Source organism: Amblyomma maculatum, chromosome 8 (genome assembly GCF_055883805.1).
Source record: "Amblyomma maculatum isolate TAMU_Amacu chromosome 8, ASM5588380v1, whole genome shotgun sequence".
Taxonomy (NCBI): Eukaryota; Metazoa; Arthropoda; class Arachnida; order Ixodida; family Ixodidae; genus Amblyomma; species Amblyomma maculatum.
This window is the reverse complement of record NC_139351.1, coordinates 52,276,820-52,297,122: the sequence shown is the minus strand read 5'-3', so window position 1 is coordinate 52,297,122 and position 20,303 is coordinate 52,276,820. Positions and strand designations below refer to the sequence as shown.

Genomic DNA, 20,303 nt, shown 5'->3' with positions numbered 1-20,303 from the left:
TTCACCCCATCATCAGCATTGTCTACTCTCTCTGCTGTTCTTGCGTCCCACACGATTACCACCACTGTAAATGAAGACGAGCCAAACCCGGACATCCACCTCCTGAATCTTTGGGCTCTGCGTCGCCAGGCAGATCATTATGCTGCTCGTAACCCCGATGACCCATCGGCTATCCCCGCTCTTCACCGGGCTACCGCGCGTGCGAGGCGGTATAAAAAGCGTCTAGGAAGGCAACGTTGGGCTTCATGGTGTGACGCCTGTCCTCCAAGCAGAGTAATCGACAACTTTGGAGAGTGTTTTACGCCATGGAGCGCTCTTCTCAAGTTTCTGATTACACAGAGAGCATTCGCCTTGCTATGAATCTAGATGAGGACACATTTGCAAAACAGGCGGCCAGACAGTTTTTCCCCACTATGATTCCACCTCAACTTCTCCACCTTGCTTACCGGTTATCGAACCCCTCGATGCGATTACTTCTGACCTAACCATGGCAGAGCTGCTGGCCTCCATTGAACACCTCAAATCTAACTCTGCTCCCGGCCACGACGGCATACCTAACTCCTTATTCCGCAACTTGGAAGGGACTGCTTTGCAGGCCCTGCTTGATGCATTCAATGACGTGTGGCATTCTGGTGTCATGCCGGACGAGTGGAAGCATTCTATTGTTGTTCCAATACCGAAGTCAGGTCATCCTCCAGTATCTCTCTCGGCCCTTCGTCCAATTTCCCTGACGCCAACTATCTGCAAGCTTTACGAAAACATTCTCGCCACTTGCTTATCGTGGTGGTTGGAATCCCATGATTGTTATCCAGAATCCCAAATTGGCTTCCGCCCGCAAATAGGAACGGAGGACGGTCTTGCTACTTTGGCTGCTGACGTGCTTCACCACTCTCCGCACAGTCATCTTGTTAGAACTGTGATCGCTACAGATATAACAAAGGCATATGATAACATCCTTCACTCAGCCATTCTTGCCTCCCTGGAAACTCTTGGTCTTCCTCACAGGTTTCTCCTCGCCATTCACGCCTTTCTAACAAATAGAACATTCAGTGTGCGTGTCGATGGAAAGCCCTTTGGTCACTTCCCCTCAAACAGAGGAGTGCCCCAGGGCTCCGTTCTCGCCCCTACTTTATTTAATGTGGCCTTCATTCCACTTATTCGAGCCATAGAGGCCATCCCTTCTATACGGGTGCTTGCGTATGCCGATGATATAACCTTATGGTGCTGTCACCCACATACGTCTGTCCATCAGGCGGCCCTCCAGCATGCGCTGGATGTATTGACATTTCGCCTCCCTCCTTTGGGCCTAACTCTTTCGCATACAAAATCCTGTTTCATTCGAATTGGAAATAAAGCTGGCTTACGGAAAGCTCCCAATATAAATTTTATGATAGATAATACCCCAATTCCTCAGGTACAAACCGTTCGCATTCTTGGTCTTCTACATTCCTCTGGGACTGGCACACGGTGGCTGACATCCATCCGTAAGACCGCTCACGCTACTTTAGGTCTCATTCGTCGCATAGCTATGCGCTCTGGCGGCGCGCGTGCTCACACGGCCCGCCAGCTTGTTCGCTCTGTCCTCCAGCCACGTATAATATACCAGGCACAGTTTCAACGTCTCACCCGCAGACAGTGGGACTCCCTTAAAGCCATCAATCGTGAGGCTATGCGTGCAATAACGTACCTCCCCCGCCTAACACCCATACCAGTACTTCAGGAGTATGCCCAGCTAAATACGCTCACTGAACTCGTTGATCAGCGGATGGCAAACAGAGCTCGCAAACAGTCTTTACAACTACATCACTTAAAGACACTACCTCCATGGTCGTACTGCCAGCTCACGGACAATCGCCCCACTGCTTCCCCGTCGGTATCATCCACACATCTGCCTGAAGGGTGCATATTATATACCGATGCATCACATACTGCAGAGCGAGGAGTTACTGCCGTGTATAGTCCCTCTCATCCGCATCTCAACACTCACGTGACATATACCGCGGATAAGTGCACCCCTCTGGCACTGGAACTCCAAGCAATTTACAATGCTATACATTCCCTCCCACCAGTTCCTACATTCAATGCAGTTCATCTTTACACAGACTCTCTCACTGCCCTTAAACAGCTTAAGGCCGTTCGACGCACATTCCAAATAACACAGTCCATACATTCGCTATGTTCAAAGTACCCATGTCCTATTCGCATACACTGGATTCGCGGCCATGCTCGCGATCCACATAACATACAAGCAGATGCTATGACGCATATAAACACATCAGACGATCCACCACCTTCCCCTCTTCCCCCAGATCCGTTCCTGTCCCACGTTTCCGATTCGCAAGTTCTGCGCCACCGAACACGCGCTCTCATTCCTCCGTGTTCGCACCCTCTCCCCCGTAGTCTTACTCGGCAGGAGGAGGTGACAGTGCGCCGGATCCGGGCAGGGGCGGCTCTGACCCCATCTGTTCGACATCGATGGCGGGAAAAAGACCTACCAGTGACTGACAAGTGCCCTCACTGTGACACTCCACCTGACGTCTGCGATGTGCGCCACTTGTTGTGGACGTGTCCATCAACAACGCACATCAGGCAACGGATAATCATGAAGGTGGGCCTGCGGTGGAATCGCGATAGTGATTATGAGAAATGGACAATGGACAATCGCTATACTGCTAACCTTCTAGAATTCATAAGCACAACTGGACTGCACTCCTTCTTTTAACTTTCTATCTCCTGCATCCCATTCCCCCTTTCTCAACTTATGCCTTGTGGCAAACTCTTCGGAAAAAAAAAATCTCCAGCGCATCCTAACATCTGTGTGAATAAATGTCGTAACAAGTTTGGTGGAGGTGCGGGGTACAGATCACCACGAAACCTCTCCTACTTCGCCGAAGCAGAAGAATTGCTGGGCTACCCCCCCCCCCCCCCCCTACGGACGTAGATGGCGCAAGTAGATGGTTCAACGCAGCCCACGCCAGCAGCTCATCCGACCACCGCACAGCCTTATCGGGAACCCCGGCACTTCTATGGTAAGTCCGGGGAAGACGTGGATGACTGGCTCACGCACTACAATCGGGTGAGCAAATACAACCGCTGAGATTCGACTACCAAGTTGGCGAATGCGGTATTTTTTCTTGAAACTGTGCTAACATGGTTTGACAATCATGAAGCATTTCTTACCACCTGCGATCGCTTCATGGATGAAATGAGAGCGGGATTTGGTGATGCCGATGCTCGAAAAAAGAGCGCCGAACAGGCTCTGGCTCAACGAGCGCAAGTACCGGGGGAGACCTGCACAACTTACATAGAAGTCCTCAAGCTGTGCAGAATAGTTGATGCTCGGATGACTGAAGAAGACAGAGTGGGTCATCTCCTCAAATGAATAGCGTGAGACGTGTGCAACTTTCTTATCTGCAAGGACGATTTGAATACCACCGCTGATGTAACACGACACTGCCGCACGTTTGAATGTTTGAAGCGACGCCGTATCATTCCTAAATTTGGTCGGTTGCCTAATGTGACTACTGTCGCCAGTGTAGATGTGTCTGAAACGACAAGCTTCGCCGATACAATTCACCAGATCGGCCGCGAAGAGCTTCGGAGGCATCAAGATATTGGGGGCCACGTTAGACCCGTCTACAGTGGCACCTCTTCGTCAGACAATAGCCAATCTTCTACCTGTTATGCTCCCCCTGTTACGTCTCCTTCGGACACCCGATGCTCTGCTGCTCGTCGCCCGACACATCAGCCTTTCACCATCAACGCCTACAACAGCGAGCACTCTCGTCCTCCTCGTAGACCACATCCAGAGCACGAAACGTTTAATTCAAGTGATGATGAGCCTTATTCATCGAATGAACGTGAGCCGCCAGTGTGTTATGCCTGTGGAATGATCGGCCACATTTCGCGTTTTTTCCGCAACCGTCGTCCGTAGCAGCAGTATCGCCGACAGTGGGTGAACTCCCGTACAAGGTTTCCTGCTGACAATGATGATTCATATAGAAGAACACCTGGCCGGAATGAGCACAGAGCAACAGCTAGCTGACAAGAACGCAGAATGGTGCTGAACCAAAACGACTCACCGGCCTCTGACCGTATCCTGACACCACCATCTCGGCGCCTACGACGCTCCCCTTCTTCCCGACGACGGTCGCCATCTCCGGAAAACTAGTGAGTGCGGCCGATGGAAGTGAGGTCGGAAATGATTCTAGCTTACCCATGCCTCTGTCCATTTCGATGTTAAAGAACCGAATTGACGTGTTTGTGGACGCTGTACGTGCTATGGCGTTGTTGTACACAGGTGCAACCATTTCTATTATAAGTCTGGCGTTTAAAAACTGCCTTGGTCGTAAAATTATGTTTGATTGGGATAGTGCGACAACATTTTTGGTGTTCGTGGCGAACCGCTTTACCCACTTGGAGTCTGTTCCATGAATCTTGTTATCACCGGCCTCAGATTCCGAACTGAATTCGTTGTATTTGCTCGATGAATGCATGACGTAATTCTTGGACTCGAATTTCTGGAGCAATGTGGGGCCACTCTCGACTTTCGCAACGGAGACATTTCTGTGAGCACTCGAATTGAATCTGCTTTGCGTGAAAATTCGCGGACCAATCCTAGCACGCTTTCGGTTTCGGACGACATAGTCATTCCTGCAATGTCAACAGAGTTTATACAAGTTGTTAGTTCCAGCTGTGCCAGTGATGTGTTCGACGCTGTGGTTGAACCACTCACCCTCAACTGCGCGAAGAAAAGTATTCTGATTCCCCGCTGCATCATCTCAGTCATAAATGGCCATTCTTCTTTGTGGACGACTAACTGCTCTAACGAACCTGTTGTATTACCAAGTGGTCTGAAACTTGCCAACTTTGACGAAGACACTTTTCAATCAGTGGCCGCGCTCAGCACAGACAATTCCCAGCCTACCGCACGCTCAGAAGAGGATGAGACAACATTTCTTGCCATGATTAACAAATCCCTGCCAACAAGTGACCGTCACAGTTTAGTGGAAGTTCTGGCAAGACATACTGCGGCTTTCGATTTCTCTCGGGACTCGCCACCGCGGATTCCTATTTCCCGTACTCAGCCCCGAATCAATACTGGGACTGCTGATCCAATCCGTCAGAAGCTTTATCGTGTATCCCCATCTAAGCGCCAAACAATCGAAGAACAAGTTCGTGACATACTGCATAAGGGCATCATTCAGGAATCGTCTAGTCCGTGGGCTGCCCCTATGATTCTAGTCAAAAAGAAAGATGGCACATGCCGATTTTGTGTTGATTATCGACGGCTGAATACTGTTACCAAGAAGGACGTGTATCCCCACCACGTATTGATGACACCATTGATTGCTTACATTCCACCTCCTATTTTTCCTCAGTCGACCTGCGATCAGGCTATTGGCAGATCGCCATGCACCCGGATGATAAAGAAAAGACGGCATTCATTACCCCGGACGGGCTGTATGAATTTAATGTGATGCCGTTTGGATTATGTAACGCTGCAGCCACCTTCGAAACGTTCATGGATACAGTTTTGCGCGGACTGAAGTGGCACATTTGTATGTGTTATTTGGACGATGTAGTGATATTCGGGACTACTTTTCATGAACACAAAAGTCGATTAGAGATGGTCTTGGAGTGTATTGAGAAAGCTGGTCTGGTACTGAATTCCAAGAAATGTCGTTTTGGAAAACGCTTTTCTGCCTTTCTCACTCCCTGTTGAAACTTCACTAGCGCATACTCTCTCTTTGGCTGAAGAAGCTAGTCGACTCGCTAGACTTCGCACTCTAGCCTCCAGGAACGCTACAAGCAATGCTACGAGAAGCGTCATCAAAATAGTAATTATGGCCGTGGGGACTTGGTGTGGCTTTGGACGCCGTTTCGTAAGCGTGACTTGTGCCAGAAACTGTTGCACCACTATACTGGCCCTTTCGTTGTACTGGAACGCCTCAGCGCAGTAAACTTTGTAGTCTCTTGCCTTACCACCGAAGGGCGTCGTTCTCGGAAGACTCAGTAGTCCACGTGGCCCGCATGAAGCCCTTCCAATCAACGTGACGAACCTTGACTCGCCCGGCGGGCATCGTCTGCGAAGGGGGCAGCGTCACGCACTTCCCGCGGTCCTTATTGAAGGAAGATGAGGTTTGGCGGAATAAGCAGAAGAGGACGAGGAAGCTGGGTCTGTCGGCTGTGGTGTGCTAATCTCCAGCGCATCCTAACATCTGTGTGAATAAACATCGTAACTATAATATGGTAAGCTTAAAAAATGAAATTTAGGCACCCTAAATATATTGTAGCGCTCTTGATGTCACGACAAAAAGCAATGCTACTGCGACAAAAAAACTGTTCACCCGAGCCAAACAGCACCTCCGCTACCACACACTTCTTCGTCCTTTCAGACTCTAAGCTCCTCTTCTTCATCCATCTAGTCCGTAACATTTGCCCCTCCTTTTGCAAACAAAGCCCTCCGAATAAGCAGGTGTTGTCACGACAATGGCACTTCTACAGGCGGGCGACAAGCGTACCCTCAGTGTTCGCCGAACGTTTTCCACTGGCCGTGAGGCGTGTAATCTGGTAGTTTAGTTCGCCGAATGGCTCTAAAATTACATATGCGCCAGTGTAGCGTGCCAGCATTTTCTGGTGTAAGCACCGCTTCCTCATAGGTTTCCAAATCCAGACTAGGTCACCGGGGAAGTAGGCGATTTATAATGGTGGTCGTCATAGCGAGCTTTTGATCTGTCTTGCGATGACAAAGTCCGCACCGGGCTATCCGCCGCGCTTCTTCAGCCAGGAAGCGAGTTTCCGCTAAGCACGGGTCGTCGTCAGGAGAACACGGGAGGATAGTATCGGTGGTGTGTCGGCTAGAGCGGGCGTACAGCAGGATGAAAAGAGTTCATCCTGGGGTCTTAAGCCTGGCAGTGGTGAATGCGTATATGATGAAAGGGAGAACACATTCCTGAGTTTTATGGTCCGAACCGACGCACATTGCAAGCATCATGGTTAGAGGTTTTGTTAAACCATTTGTCTGAGTGTGGTAAGGGATCGAATGCCTGAAATCAGATGCGCATAAACGGAGAAGTTCATTTATTATATCGGCAGTAAACTGACGGCCTCTGTCACTTACCACTACTATTGGGGGACCACGTCGCAAGAACACTGAATGCTGCATAAAAAGAGACACTTGATAGGCTGTAGCGGCGGTAAGAGCGGCCGTCTCACAGTAGTGAGTGAGATGATCCAGATACACAACAATCGAACGATTGCCTTTTTGCGACTTTGGAAAAGAACCCAAAATGTACAACTCTGACTTTCTCAAAAGGAGCCTGGGCGGCATTATAGGGTGAAGCATTCCGTAGGCTACTCCAGTAGGACTTTTGTGACTTTGACACTCAGGACAGCTGGCCACATACTGGTCAGTTGTGTGGCGTATCTGCGGCCAGTAGAATAGCTCGTGAGTGCGGTGCAAAGTTCTCGCCGATCACAGGTGTCCCGAAGCTGGATCTCATGCATGGCGCGTAAAATAGACAGACGGAGGCTTTCAGATAGTACCAACTGGAATGGACGGCCAGTGTCTGGGTAACCCTTCTTGTATAGCAGGCCATCACGTACGCAAACTGGCTGCTCTAGGTTGGGTCCCGAGCAGCCTTCATGAACGGCTTTTCATGCTGGTCGCTTTGTTGCTCTGTTCGCAAGGTGCAAATATCGGGAAAGCTCAATGTGAGAGGATGAAAGGAAGATCTGGTTGGTAGCCAATCAATGGGAAAGAGTAGTTTGTTGAACTGACCTACTCTCGAAATGTTAAACATCGCTTCACAACAGAGGCAATTGGGTTTTAAGAACTTTATTATCGCCTCTTAGTGAATGGTGGTCTTATCATCATCATCATCAGCCTGACTATACCCAATGCAGGGCGAAGGCCTCTCCCATATTTCTCCACTTCACCCGGTTCTGTGCTAGCTGCATCCACTTGACCCCCGCGAACTTCTTAACCTCATCCGCCCGCCTAACCTTCCGCCGCCCCTTTCTACGCTTTCCTTCTCTTGGAATCCAGTTTGTTATCATAAGCGCCCATCGGTTATCCTCTCTTCGCACTACATGTCCTGCCCATGCCCATTTCTTCTTCTTAATTTCCACTACAATGTCGGTAACTTGAGTTATTTCTCTAACCCACTCTGCTCGCTTCCTATCTCTTAATGTTACCCCTACCATTTTTCGTTCCATAGCCCTCTGGGTTGTCCTCAACTTAAGTAGAACTCTCTTGTTTAGCCTCCACGTTTAAGCCCCATAGGTGAGTACAGGTAGGATGCAACTGTTGTATACTTTCCTTTTGAGCGATACCGGTAAGCTGCTAGTCATAATCTGCGAATGCTTGCCAAATGCGCTCCATCCCAATCTTATTCTTCTTGTTATTTCTTTTTCATGGTCCGGATCTGCGGTTACTACCTGTCCTAAGTAGACATAGGACAGGTAGTGTATTAAGTGGTCTCGAGCCTCGAACTCAGTTTCCATGTCGTAGTTGAGTAGCAAACGCTGCCACGGGCCCGGTTGCGCGAGCCTATAGAGATATCTAGGCGGGCGATCCGCCGAGTAGTTCTAGGACATACGAGCTATACGCTGGCTCTATACCACCGCATTTGCTGCACTCCGTCCTCCATCTGTTCGGATTACGTGGCTAAGTACTTCTAGGTTGGGAAGGGTTTTAGTCTGGTGCTGTCTCCATATTACTTCTTGCTCCTTAGTGAGGTTTTTGTGAGGTGGGAGGGTAAGTTAGCCTTTCTAGTCGGTAGTGCTGCGTTATATTGTGGTAGGTGACTCGGGGTTCTGTGGTCGTGCCGACGTTCGGGTCACTGCCCACAACTCGGCCGATAGATCCTTGAGCTTGGCGGGTGTTAAACATTTACCGAAGATTACTTCGGTAAATGCTTTAACGTTAGCGGCTGTCTAATGTCTGTCGAGAAGGCGCGTGCGGTGGCGTTTGGTGGTGGTACGTGTTTCCTAGATCTCCCTAAATTTATCCCTTTTTTTATTCTGAGTTCCTGTGATCTCCGTTCTGCTTCTACCAGTTCGATTAGTATGCTGTGCAGACCTAGCTGCAGGCGTCTTTCGGAGAAAGTGTTCATTGTGAGGCCTAGTGTAGTTTTGCTGGCCTATCTTATGAGGTCTTCGATCTTGATTTTCTCGGAACTGATTATCTGAAACTACGGAAGGGCGTATGTCATACTGGTAATGATGAAGGCTTAGACTAGATGGCAGAGGTCTTTTTTTACACCTTTGCGTTTGATTCATATGAGACAAATTGGTGCCAGGATCTTATGTGCCAAACCTTTAGTTTCTCTATTTCTTCTGTGTTGTTCCGGTTCCCCTTAATTATCAATCCGAGGATACAGATGAAAGTGACTTATTTAAAGACCTTGCCTTTCACATATACATTAAAGGTCCGCAAACATGGTCACCAAGAAGCCACTGATAAACGTGTTCAGTGCGGCCACTGCAGCCATGAGGTTTAACGAGCGGTGTATGCGCACGTTAAAGATCCCCAGGTGGTCGAATTTACTCTGCAGCCCTCCACTACGGCGTCTCTTATAGCCCGAGTTGCTTTGGGACGTTAAACCCCACAAATCAACCAACCAGAAATGCAAAAACCTGAGCGTGGCTGCTGCACACAGTATATCGCGCGTCCCTTGTCGAACACAACCATCATTCCGTTGAACGAATCAGAGTTCACCGGTGCTCGATAATTAAATTACGGGAATGGAAAGGCGCAGTATCTGCCACACTTCTTACTGTGGCCACCTGAAGTTCCTGGAAAAAGTCAAAGGTCAAATCGGCTTCAGATATCGGGTTTTTCCAAGAAAGCGGCTAGTAATTCTGCAGCGCTAATTGTAGCCGATGAGGTGGGATTGGATTGGAAAACATTTATTGTCAGCAATGAGCGATTTGTGGGCGCTACACTTAGACGGCCTCAAGACCGTTTCTCTCGGCGACCTTTTGTGCCCACTCAGTAGCCCGAACTTGCGTTAACGGGTCTGAGCTAGCCAGTATAGCCTCCCACCGCTCAAAAGAAGGATCTGGTAGTTGGTCCGCTGGTGGCGGCGCTTTTTTGTAGCTTCATAATATGTGATCATATTGTGATATTTTGCCGCAGTGTTTACAATTTGGATTGTATTATGCTGGATACATGTGCGCTAATTTAGTAGGGCTGAAGAAGGCACGCGTCTGGAGCCGACGCCAGATTACTTCTTGCCTTTTGTCTAGTTTCTTGTCTGGGGGAGGATATATCCGCCTTTCTAGTTTAAAGTCATTTGTGTAGTCATGAAATCATGAAATGAGATTAGTGCATCTGTCGAGAAATTGGGGGAATCAACCTGGCTCACTGCTCGGCTGACATAACCTCGAGCTATACTGTGAGCCAAATCGTTTCCTTTGTTCCCCGAGTGTGCCGGCACCCATATTAATTCCACCTCTTTTTGGTTCCAGTCTTTATACCTTAAAATTCGCTCTGTCTCTTTGGAGATCATGCCCCTCGCAAAATTGTTTATAGCAGATTTGGAGTCGCTAATTATGGTAACCGCTTTGGTGCTGACCATCGCCATGGCGATAGCCCCCTCCTCAGCTGTCCCTGAGTAGTTTGTTTTCATTGAACCTGTCATTAATGTTTTACCCGAGTCGTTCACGCCCACGATAGCAAAAGAGTTGCCTCCTTTGTATTCCGCCGCGTCTACATAAACAGTGTATTTAGAGCCTTCTAACTTGGACTCAAGGGCCTTTGCTCTTGCTTTTCTCCTGCCTTCATGAAAAGCAGGGTGCATGTTTTTTGGTAGCGGTTCTGTAGTAAGTGTGTTCCTGACTTCAGTCGGCAGTTTTACTTGTGCATTTCTTTCCGGGATTCTATCTTGTAGTCCTAATTTACCCAGGATTTTCCATCCCGTCGATGTGGTGGCGAGCCTCTTTAGCTTTGTTATTATATGTGCTTCGCATAGTTCCATGGTTTTATTGAAGACCCCCAGTTTAAGAAGTCTTTCCGTAGGGGTGCAGTGGGGTAGCCCCAGTGCTGCTTTATATGCCTGCCTTATGATCGTTTCAATTTTGTTCTTTTCTGCCACCCCTAGCTTGAGGTAGGGGATGGCGTACACTAATCTGCTTATCACAAAAGCCTGAACAATTCGGCACAAATCTTTCTCTTTTACCTCGCGTCTTTTGTTGGCTATTCGCCTTATCAACCTGGTTGTGATGTTAATTGTTGACTTAAGTCGATTTATTATTTCTGTGTTCTTTTCATTTTCTTGTATTATCAGTCGTAAGACCATGATTTTGTCCACTCTGGTTATCGGTGTGTCATTTAATTCCCCCAAAATGTCTTCAGCGTTGATATTGCGTTTTTTTGTTCCTCGAATTTCTAGAAGTTTCGATTTGCTTGGTGAGCATTTCAGCGCTGCCCATTCCGCATATTCTTCAACAATGTCGATTGCTTTTTGAAGATTTTCTTCTATTTCCCCATCGTTGCCTGTGCATGTCCATAACGTGACATCATCAGCATATAGCGTATGTTTCACCCCTTTCATAGTTTTCAGTAGTGGTGGGAGGTTCTTTAAAGCTAGGTTGAAGAAGAAAGGGGAAGAACTGAGCCCTGAGGGGTGCCCTTGTCTCCTAGCTTAATTGTTTCAGACCTGATGTCTCCAAGGCTTATTTCTGCTGTTCTTTCGGTTAGAAAATCCCTAACGTAATCGTAAATCTTCTTGCCAGGGGCACCTTCCTCCACATTATTTAATATGGCTTCGTGTTTGACATTATCAAACGCTTTCTGTATATCTAGGCCAAGTACAGTTTTTGTGCCCCCTTTATTGGGCGCGTCAATTATGTCTGCTTTGAATTGAATCATTACATCCTGCGTGGACAGCTTGCTCCTGAAACCTAGCATTGTTTCGGAAAATACCTCCTTTTCCTCTGCGTACTCCTGAAGTCGGTTTAGTATTACATGCTCCATCAGCTTCCCTAGGCACGATGTTAGCGATATCGGCCTGAGGTTGCCTACTTCAAGTTTCTTTCTAGGCTTCGGAATGAAGACCACTTTAGCATGTTTCCACTCTGAATGCATTCTACCTCATTTCCGTACCCCATTAAGAAAGTCTGTGAGTGCTGTGACTGATACAAAATCTAGGTTTCTCAGCATTTTATTGCTGACCCCATCTGCTCCCGCTGCTGATGTGGTTCTTAGCTGACTCATTGCTCTCCATACCTCCGCTATTGATATGTCTCTATCTAGCTCTGTGTTCTCTGGTCCTCGATATGGTGCAGATGAACCCCCTTTGAATGTATTAAGGTATCCGCTCTTCGATTCCTCTACGAGATCTTCAGCCGTGCCCTTGTATTTATGAACCAATCTTTTCAGCTGTCCTTGAGCGGCGGTCTTAGTTTGTCCTGGATCTAGCAAGTGGCGAAGAAGTTGCCACGTGTTTTTACACCCAAGTTTCCAATTCAATTCATCGCAAATCTGCCCCCAGTGTTGACTATGAAGTTCGTTCACGCAGTCTTCTATCTGTCGTTCAAGTGTAGATATTTTCTTCTTTAGCCTTCTATTGCGCCTCTGCTTTTTCCATCTTTTCGCAAGGCTCTCGTGGGCTTCCCACATGTGGGCCAACCTCGAATCTGTAATATCATTTCCGGCTATTGGGATCTCTTTAGTGTTAGTGTTTACATCACTTTTGAGTCGTTCAACCCATTGATTTAGATTCACGATCTTCCTCGGAGCGGTTCTATCCCTGACGTTTCTAAGAGTAACCCAATCTGTTAGCTTCTTTTTGTACAGCATCCCCTTCAGCGGTCTGGTATGTATTTCAATCTCTATAAATAGTGAACACTACAGGAGGATGGCAAAAGTTATGGGGGAAAGAGAAAGATACAAGGTTCTCAATGCGGATTTTCAGAAAATAGCAAGGAGGGATAAGAATGCCTTCCTGAACATACAGGGCCAAGCAGTTGAGGACAGCCGCCAATTAGCGACACAACCGCTCTGTATAAGACAATCAAAGATATCAAAGGAAGCTTCTGTGCTAAGCTGGGCGTGATAAAGGACAAACGAGGCAGGGAACTCACTGAAGTCTCAGATATAAAGAAGAGGTGGCAGGAATACACAGAAGAACTGTACAAGAAGGACCCGAATGTGCAAAGCCAACATAATACGGTTGTGATTACTGATCTCGAGCCGCGCATCCTGAAGAGCGAAGTTGAATGGGCCTTAGCCAGCCTTGCTAAGAACAAAGCTAGCGGAATTGATGGCATTCCAGCTGAGTTGTTTCAAAACCTCAACCATGACGCTGCTAATATTCTGTATACATTATGTCAGAAGATTTGGACAACCGTGCAGTGGCCACAGGATTGGGGAGGTCAGTTTACATCCCCATTCCAAAGAAAGGCAGTGCCAAAGATTGTTCCAATTACCGCACGATCGCGCTTATTTCGCATGCTAGCAAGGTGATGTTGAAAATCCTCCAAGGTAGGCTGCAACAGTATGTGGATCGCGAGCTTCCGGACATGCAAGCTGGGTTTCGCAAGGGCAGAGGAACTAGAGACCAAATTGCCAACCTTCGCTGGATCATGGAAAAAGCAAGAGAGTTCCAAAACCCATCTATGTCTGCTTTATTGATTATGCGAAAGCGTTTGACTGCGTAGATCACAGCAGATTGTGGCAAGCTCTCCAAGAGATGGGAGTTGCAATTCACATCATCTGTCTCCTCAGGAACCTGTATGAAGGGCAAGAGGCCACAGTTAGAACTGGGAATGGTCTTACAGGTTGGTTTCCGATTGATAAAGGAGTGAGGCAAGGCTGCATACTGTCGCCCTGCCTATTTAACCTATATGCAGAGTGCATCATGAGAAAGGCCGGTCTGGACGAGTCTTCAGCTGGAGTGAAGATTGCTGGAAAACGCATCAACAACCTTAGATATGTGGATCATCATCATCATCATCATCAGCCTGATTATACCCGCTGCAGGGCGAAGGCCTCTCCCATATCTCTCCACTTAACTCGGTTCTGTGCTAGCTGCATCCACTTGACCCCTGCGAACTTCTTAATCTCATCCGCCCACCTAACTTTCTGCCGCCCCCTCCTACGCTTTCCTTCCCTTGGAATCCAGTTTGTTACCCCCAGCGACCATCGGTTATCCTCTCTTCGCACTACATGTCCTGCCCATGTCCATTTCTTCTTCTTAATTTCCACTAGAATGTCGTTAACTTGAGTTATTTCTCTGACCCACTCTGCACGCTTTCTATCTCTTAATGTTACCACTACCATTTTTCGTTCCATAGCCCTCTGGGTTGTCCTCAAATTAAGTAGAACTCTCTTGGTTAGCCTCCACGTTTCAGCCCCATAGGTGAGTACAGGCAAGATGCAACTGTTGTATACTTTCCTCTTGAGCGATACCAGTAAGCTGCTAGTCATAATCTGGGAGTGCTTGCCAAATGCGCTCCATCCCAATCTTATTCTTCTTGTTATTTCCTTTTCATGGTCCGGATCTGCGGTTACTACCTGTCCTAAGTAGATATATTCGCCTACTACTTCCAGTATTTCGCTACCTAATGTAAACTCCTAGTCCTTATGTGGATGCTACCACTTTAATGGCAGAAAGTCAAGTGGAAATCAAAAGACTTCTGATGCGCGTACAAGAAGAGAGTGAGAAGTTTGGGCTTAAACTGAACATTAAAATGACAAAGATCATGGCGTCTTGCCCTATCATGTTCCTGGAGCATCAAGGGACAAGAAGTGGAAGCTGTGACAGATTTTCTCTTCTTGGGCTCCAAGATTACCTCGAAAGGAGACTCCAGCCATGAAATTAGGAGACGCCTGCTTCTGGGAAAGAGAGCAATGGTTAGCCTTGACCATCTAGTAAAGAGCAGAGACATTAGTCTGCCAACCAAGATCCGTATAATTCGTGCTATGGTCTTTCCAGTTGTGATGTATGGATGCGAGAGTTGGACTGTGAAAAAGGCTGACCGCCGAAGATTGACGCGTTTGAATTGTGGTGCTGGCGAAGACTCTTGAGAGTTCCCTGGACTGCCAGAAGATCAAGTCAGTCGATATTGTCGACCATAAACCCTGACTACTCATTGGAGGGTCGAATTCTAAAGTTAAAGCTCAGCTACTTTGGTGATCTGATGAGAAGAGAGGAGTCGCTGGAGAAAGATTTGATGTTGGGAAAGGTTGAGGGTCGCCGGAGAAGGGGTAGGCAGCAAACGCGATGGTTAGATGGCATCCTCGAGACACTGCAGATGAAGTTATGTGATGTTAGGAAGATAGTGAGAGACCGGAAAGCGTGGCGGGACGTGGTCCATAGGGTCACGAAGAGTCGGACACGACTGAACGACTGAACTGCAAAAAAACCTAAGGTGTGTCCTGTGTTTGACCACTTCTCGCCCTCAAGGTCTCTGCCCAGAGTCAAGTCTGGGGACGTGTTTACAATGATGCTGTTGCCTATTCTTGAGGGGTCTTGTGGGTTGTGTAGTAATGTTAGTCGTAAGTGTTGAATTTCCATCCATAGTTTGTTTCCTTTGGGGGAGGTCATCCTATATCCCCATGCCAGATGCGGGGCATTGAATTCCCCAGTGATTATTAGCCCTTTTCTGTCAGCTAGTCTTATGGCTTTCCGTAAAATATCTGCCAGCACTGCCCCCTCGGTTTTTGGGCGAGTTTTACGTATTCAGAATAAGGAGACTGTTGTCTCCCTTTGTGTTTGGGATTTGTTTAATCATTACATAGTCTTCACTCGTGTTTTCGAGTTCATGTTGTATTGCTGTCAAATTTCTCTGCCCTAACGTAGCCGTGAACGACCTAAGTTTATGGCCCCTTTGTAATTCTAGCGGGGTATACGCGTCGTAGCCGGTTACTTTTACTGTGCCGCTTGCCTCTTGTAGCGTGATTACATCGGGTGTGTTTTCAATTTTTTGAATGTGTTTTCAATTTTTTGAATGTGTGCCTGCAGGTTCCCTCTCTTACAGTGGAAACCTTTGCAGTTCCACTGCCACATTTTAATTTGGTGGTGAGGGGCTATGATGTCCTACGACTGTTCTGTGGTGGCAGCTGAAGGAGGGCGTTGCCGGCAACCGGGGGAAGCCTTGCTTCTATGGTCGTTAGCCGTTCCATAATTTGCTGGAAGCAAGTCACTGTTTGTTCTCTGACCATGACGAATTCCGCCGTAAGATTATCTACCGGCTCGGTTAGTTTGTCAACTCTAGCCGAAACTGCATTATTCTGGCATCTTGAGTTCCTGCCCGCTTCATGAGTACATTCATGTCCAACCTAAGCTTGCTGTAAGTCGGGGTCAATGCTTCCTCATTCGAATTTTCCGCCACCTTTTTGGGTTTACTGTCTTCTGTATTTTTCTCTCTGGGTAAAGGTCTTTTCGCGGTTACTCGGGTGTCCGTCTCCATTGATTTTTCGTTATTTAAAATTTTGTTAGTATTACATGAAGACGATTGACTAGTGCTTTGTGAATTCTGAATAGGTGACTTGTCGAGTACCCTCTGCATTTTCGTGTTATCAATAATAAGTGTGCTAATTTCTGCCAATTCCTGCTTTATGGTTTCAAGCTCTCTGTCCCTATTAGCGAGTTGTTCTACCAGTTCTTTCTCTGAAGCCGTTTCGCAAGTGGAGGTCTTAACTGGCCAGCTCACCTTTTTGCTTGTCTCCATTCTTGCTTGGACTCCTTCCTTTGACTTGGTCAGGACCTGAGCCGACGACTCTGTCTCCTGTCCCCGGCAGTGGTGGATAGGAGTTCGACCTACTTCTCCCCCGGTAGACTTTGTGGTTGTCGCTGACCCGCGTTCGTGGCTGGTGTGCAGAGTCATGTTGCCCTAGGTCGTTCTTGGGCTTGTGGGGCCGTGTCTTGAGCAGCCTAAATTTGGCAATTCCTACAGCCGGTGTTGTGCATCCCACCGCATACAATGCATTCGGGCTTACACGTCGGTAGTTCTCCATCCGTTGACTCCGGGTGGTTTTCGCCGCATCTGCGGCAACGCTCTAGCCGTGGCTTGTAGCACACATCCGTCCTGTGCCCCGTCATCCTACAGTTGTAACATGTCTCTACCCGCTCGCGGTACGGGTAGACGGTGAACACTGATCCCCAGTAGAAAACAAGTCTTGGGAGCCTTTCCTCTCCAAAGGCGATCAGGATAGATCTCGACTTGCCGATTCTCCTTGCGTTGAGTACGGCGATGTTCGGGTCGCGCTTGATGAAGCCTTGGCGGACTTCTTCCGGAGTTCCTATCTTGTAGGTTGTGTATAAAACGCCCTTAATAGCGTCGTCGGGTGCCGCGATGTAGGGCGCCATGTCGAGGGTCTTCTGGTCTATAACTATGGATTTGATGTTCGCATAAATGCTTCCTCGTTGACGATTGGGTGTGCTAATCGTGTTCTCGTAGTTGTTCCCGGAGTTGATCCTTGAAATAGCTTCGTCCAGGACGTTTACATATGGTAGGTTTGCAGACGCGCACATGTCCTGGAGTAGGAGACTTGGCACATGATCACTTAAATTCCAGCCTCTTGGCCTGAAGATTATTTTATAGTCGCTCTCCGGGAGCTTCGCCATTGGTGCCCTCTTGCGGATTTTGGGATCTTGCCTGCTTTTCTGAATGGCAGATTTCTTCTCGCCGGCGCCGTGCTATCCGGCTTTCACGGAGCTCGACGTCTTTCTTCCTCATGCGGTCGTGCATGCTGAGAACGGTCTCCTACTCACTGTTCTCGAATTCTGTGGGGTCAATATCATCTTAATCCACAACGCTTTTCACAGTGGTAGTCTGCGGGCCGCGACAGGGGCCGGCATCCGTCAACGTGGGGTAGAGTATGCGACGCTAGGTCTGAGAGTTAGGCCTAGCTAGCTCTTCCATCTTGACGGTGAAATTCCGAAAAAAGTGAAAATAATCCACCGAATGGCCAAACTCCACTCTTGCACGGAGTGATGACCAGGATCTTTGTGGTGGTTTCCGGCCTGTAGGTGCAGATGAACGCTGGAAAACAGCATTTTAGCTAAGCGTATGCGAAGCACGTCTCGCGAATGCTGGCTTACTTCTTCCTACAGCCACAGCAACAACAACAGTTGGCGAATACAGGGGTTTAACTTCATAGAAGTATTGTTGTTGTTGTAGAAAGAAGGAAACGAAAATCCACAGGCTGCTATTGGCTCTGTAGCTGAGCCACTTCCGCTGCCTCGTGCGGACAGAAGAGAGAGACGCCGCCGCAACAGCCGCCGTCCACCACGCAAGTGGCGGCGGGTCCAATGACAAGCAAAGAATGACAGAATGGTTGTAAGTAATACCATAGTATAAAGGAGGCTACGGAAATACGAACTGGAGCATTACATAGCTTCAAAAGGCGATTGTGAAATCCGTGTTCTATTTTCTAACAGGAAAATTATTTATAGCCCATACCTACGCGCATAAAAAAACCAGTCAACCCCGCCGGGGTGGCGCAGTGGTTACGGCGCTCGACTACTGGTCCCAAGGATGCGGGATCGAATCCCGGCCTCGGCGGCCCCTTTTCGATGGAGGCGAAAAGCAAGGCGCCCGTGTGCTGTGCGATGTCAGTGCACGTTAAAGAACCCCAGGTGGTCTAAATTTCCGGAGTCCTCCACTACGGCGTCTCTCATAGCCTGAGTCGCTTTGGGACGTTAAGCCCCTCAAACCAAACCAAACCAAACCAAAAAAAAACAGTCATGTCAGTTTGCTTGGGAATACAAATCCGGCGTAATACAGTAATAAATTCTGATATATATTATTTAATGCTCAAATGTGAATGTCATTGCAATAAAGCAGAGATAAATTCAGAAAACTGATATACCCATCTTTCATTCACTATGGTATACATGCAGATCGTTAATCGTTGCTGATAGTTTAAACGAATACGATCATCCAGCTTGGTGAATCTTAGGTTGTGGAAACTCGTTTTCTATTAACAGGGACTGCAATCCTCTGGAGAGTTTGTGTATAATAATAATCGTCTACAAGTTGCCTTGGACCTTCTTTGGTCTCAAACAAGCATTATGTAAAACATGTTATTGGGGCCAAACTATATTATATCTGTGAGGGTTAAGTTTGCACGTATTTTTAGGCGGCTCTTTTTTGGTTTAGGACAGGTAGCAGCATACATATGCTTGTCCGCTTGAAGTTTAAGTATTCCTTGCTGAGATTTATATTATCGCGGTAACTTTTCTTTTTACTTGCCAGCTATACAACGCGAGAAAGACAGCCGCTTTGTTAAAACTATATAGAGAGAGTCTTACAGGCTGAAAATCTCTCTTTTCTGTTCCCCAAGTTTGAGTAAACATTTCGAATTAAAGTATCTCCTATAAATGTTTTTGATTTGAGCATGAAACAAGCAGAGCAATGTTAGATGTCCACGTTTGCACGTGAATATTTTAAGAAAGTTCGAGTGGTTCAATACTAAGCTTTAAATGGTGGATAACTGAGCTAGTTGGTACATAATGTCAAGTTTTGAAGGAGAAGAATCAAACCCAACGGCGACGCAAACAAAAAAGAATGTTGACACATTTTGTGAGCATAAGCCCGTCAAGACATGTGAATGTTTCACACATTTTGGTTCGAAAGTAATTGAAGACGCGAGCGAAAGACGAGAGCGTACATCAAGAGACTGTCTGGTACTTACACGGAAATTACGACAGCAATCACCGGTTGTACAAGGTTCATCTGAAGAGATTTCATTATCTCAAGAGGTTATAATGCGCTCCGGTCAGAATCACAATTCAGGATACTTTGCAGGATTCTGAAAGTGGCTTTATAAAAGCGATTTTGCTAGCCTGCATTGGCGGAAATACATTAAGCTTTCAAGACAAGACGTCATGCCACGAATCAACATTCTATTGGAAATTATATAAAATATGACGTCTCAAGAGACGATATTCAGTATTTATTTCAAGCGTCCTCATTTCGCAAGTACCGTTTATAGCATTATGAAAATGCCATTGCGTACTTATCTCGATCGACATCAGCGCGGACATGTGTGCTGAGTTAGGAGATGCATGAATATTCTCTGTGGATTTATAAAAAAAATTGAACAGCAGCATGATTTCTTGCATAGTATTGCCAGATTGATTTTGGAGTTTAAATATTGTAATGTAGCAGAAATGTATTAAAATCTCAATGCCAGATGAAATTTAATAATGAAAAACGAGACACACTAATGATCTGTCAAACTAACATTGAGCACGATAACCCTGGGTTGCGGATTATTTCTTGCACACATCACATTTATGGTGAAGCGTTAACAACACTGCTGACGGCAGAGATGACGAACAGGC

At 47.3% G+C, this 20,303-nt stretch overlaps 1 protein-coding gene across 4 annotated transcripts in view; it reads right to left on the bottom strand.

The window, feature by feature from the left end:
• The window catches only part of LOC146181161 (uncharacterized), a 114,980-nt gene extending 95,172 nt beyond the window's left edge, over positions 1-19,808 (bottom strand). For all 4 annotated transcript variants that reach the window (XM_084576283.1, XM_084576281.1, XM_084576280.1 and 1 more), the window contains exon 1: positions 19,652-19,808. In XM_084576283.1, coding sequence (XP_084432409.1) covers positions 19,652-19,707 — 56 coding nt within the window. In that variant the 5' untranslated portion in view covers positions 19,708-19,808. The remainder of the gene's footprint in view (positions 1-19,651) is intronic.
• Positions 19,809-20,303: the final 495 nt, after the last annotated feature.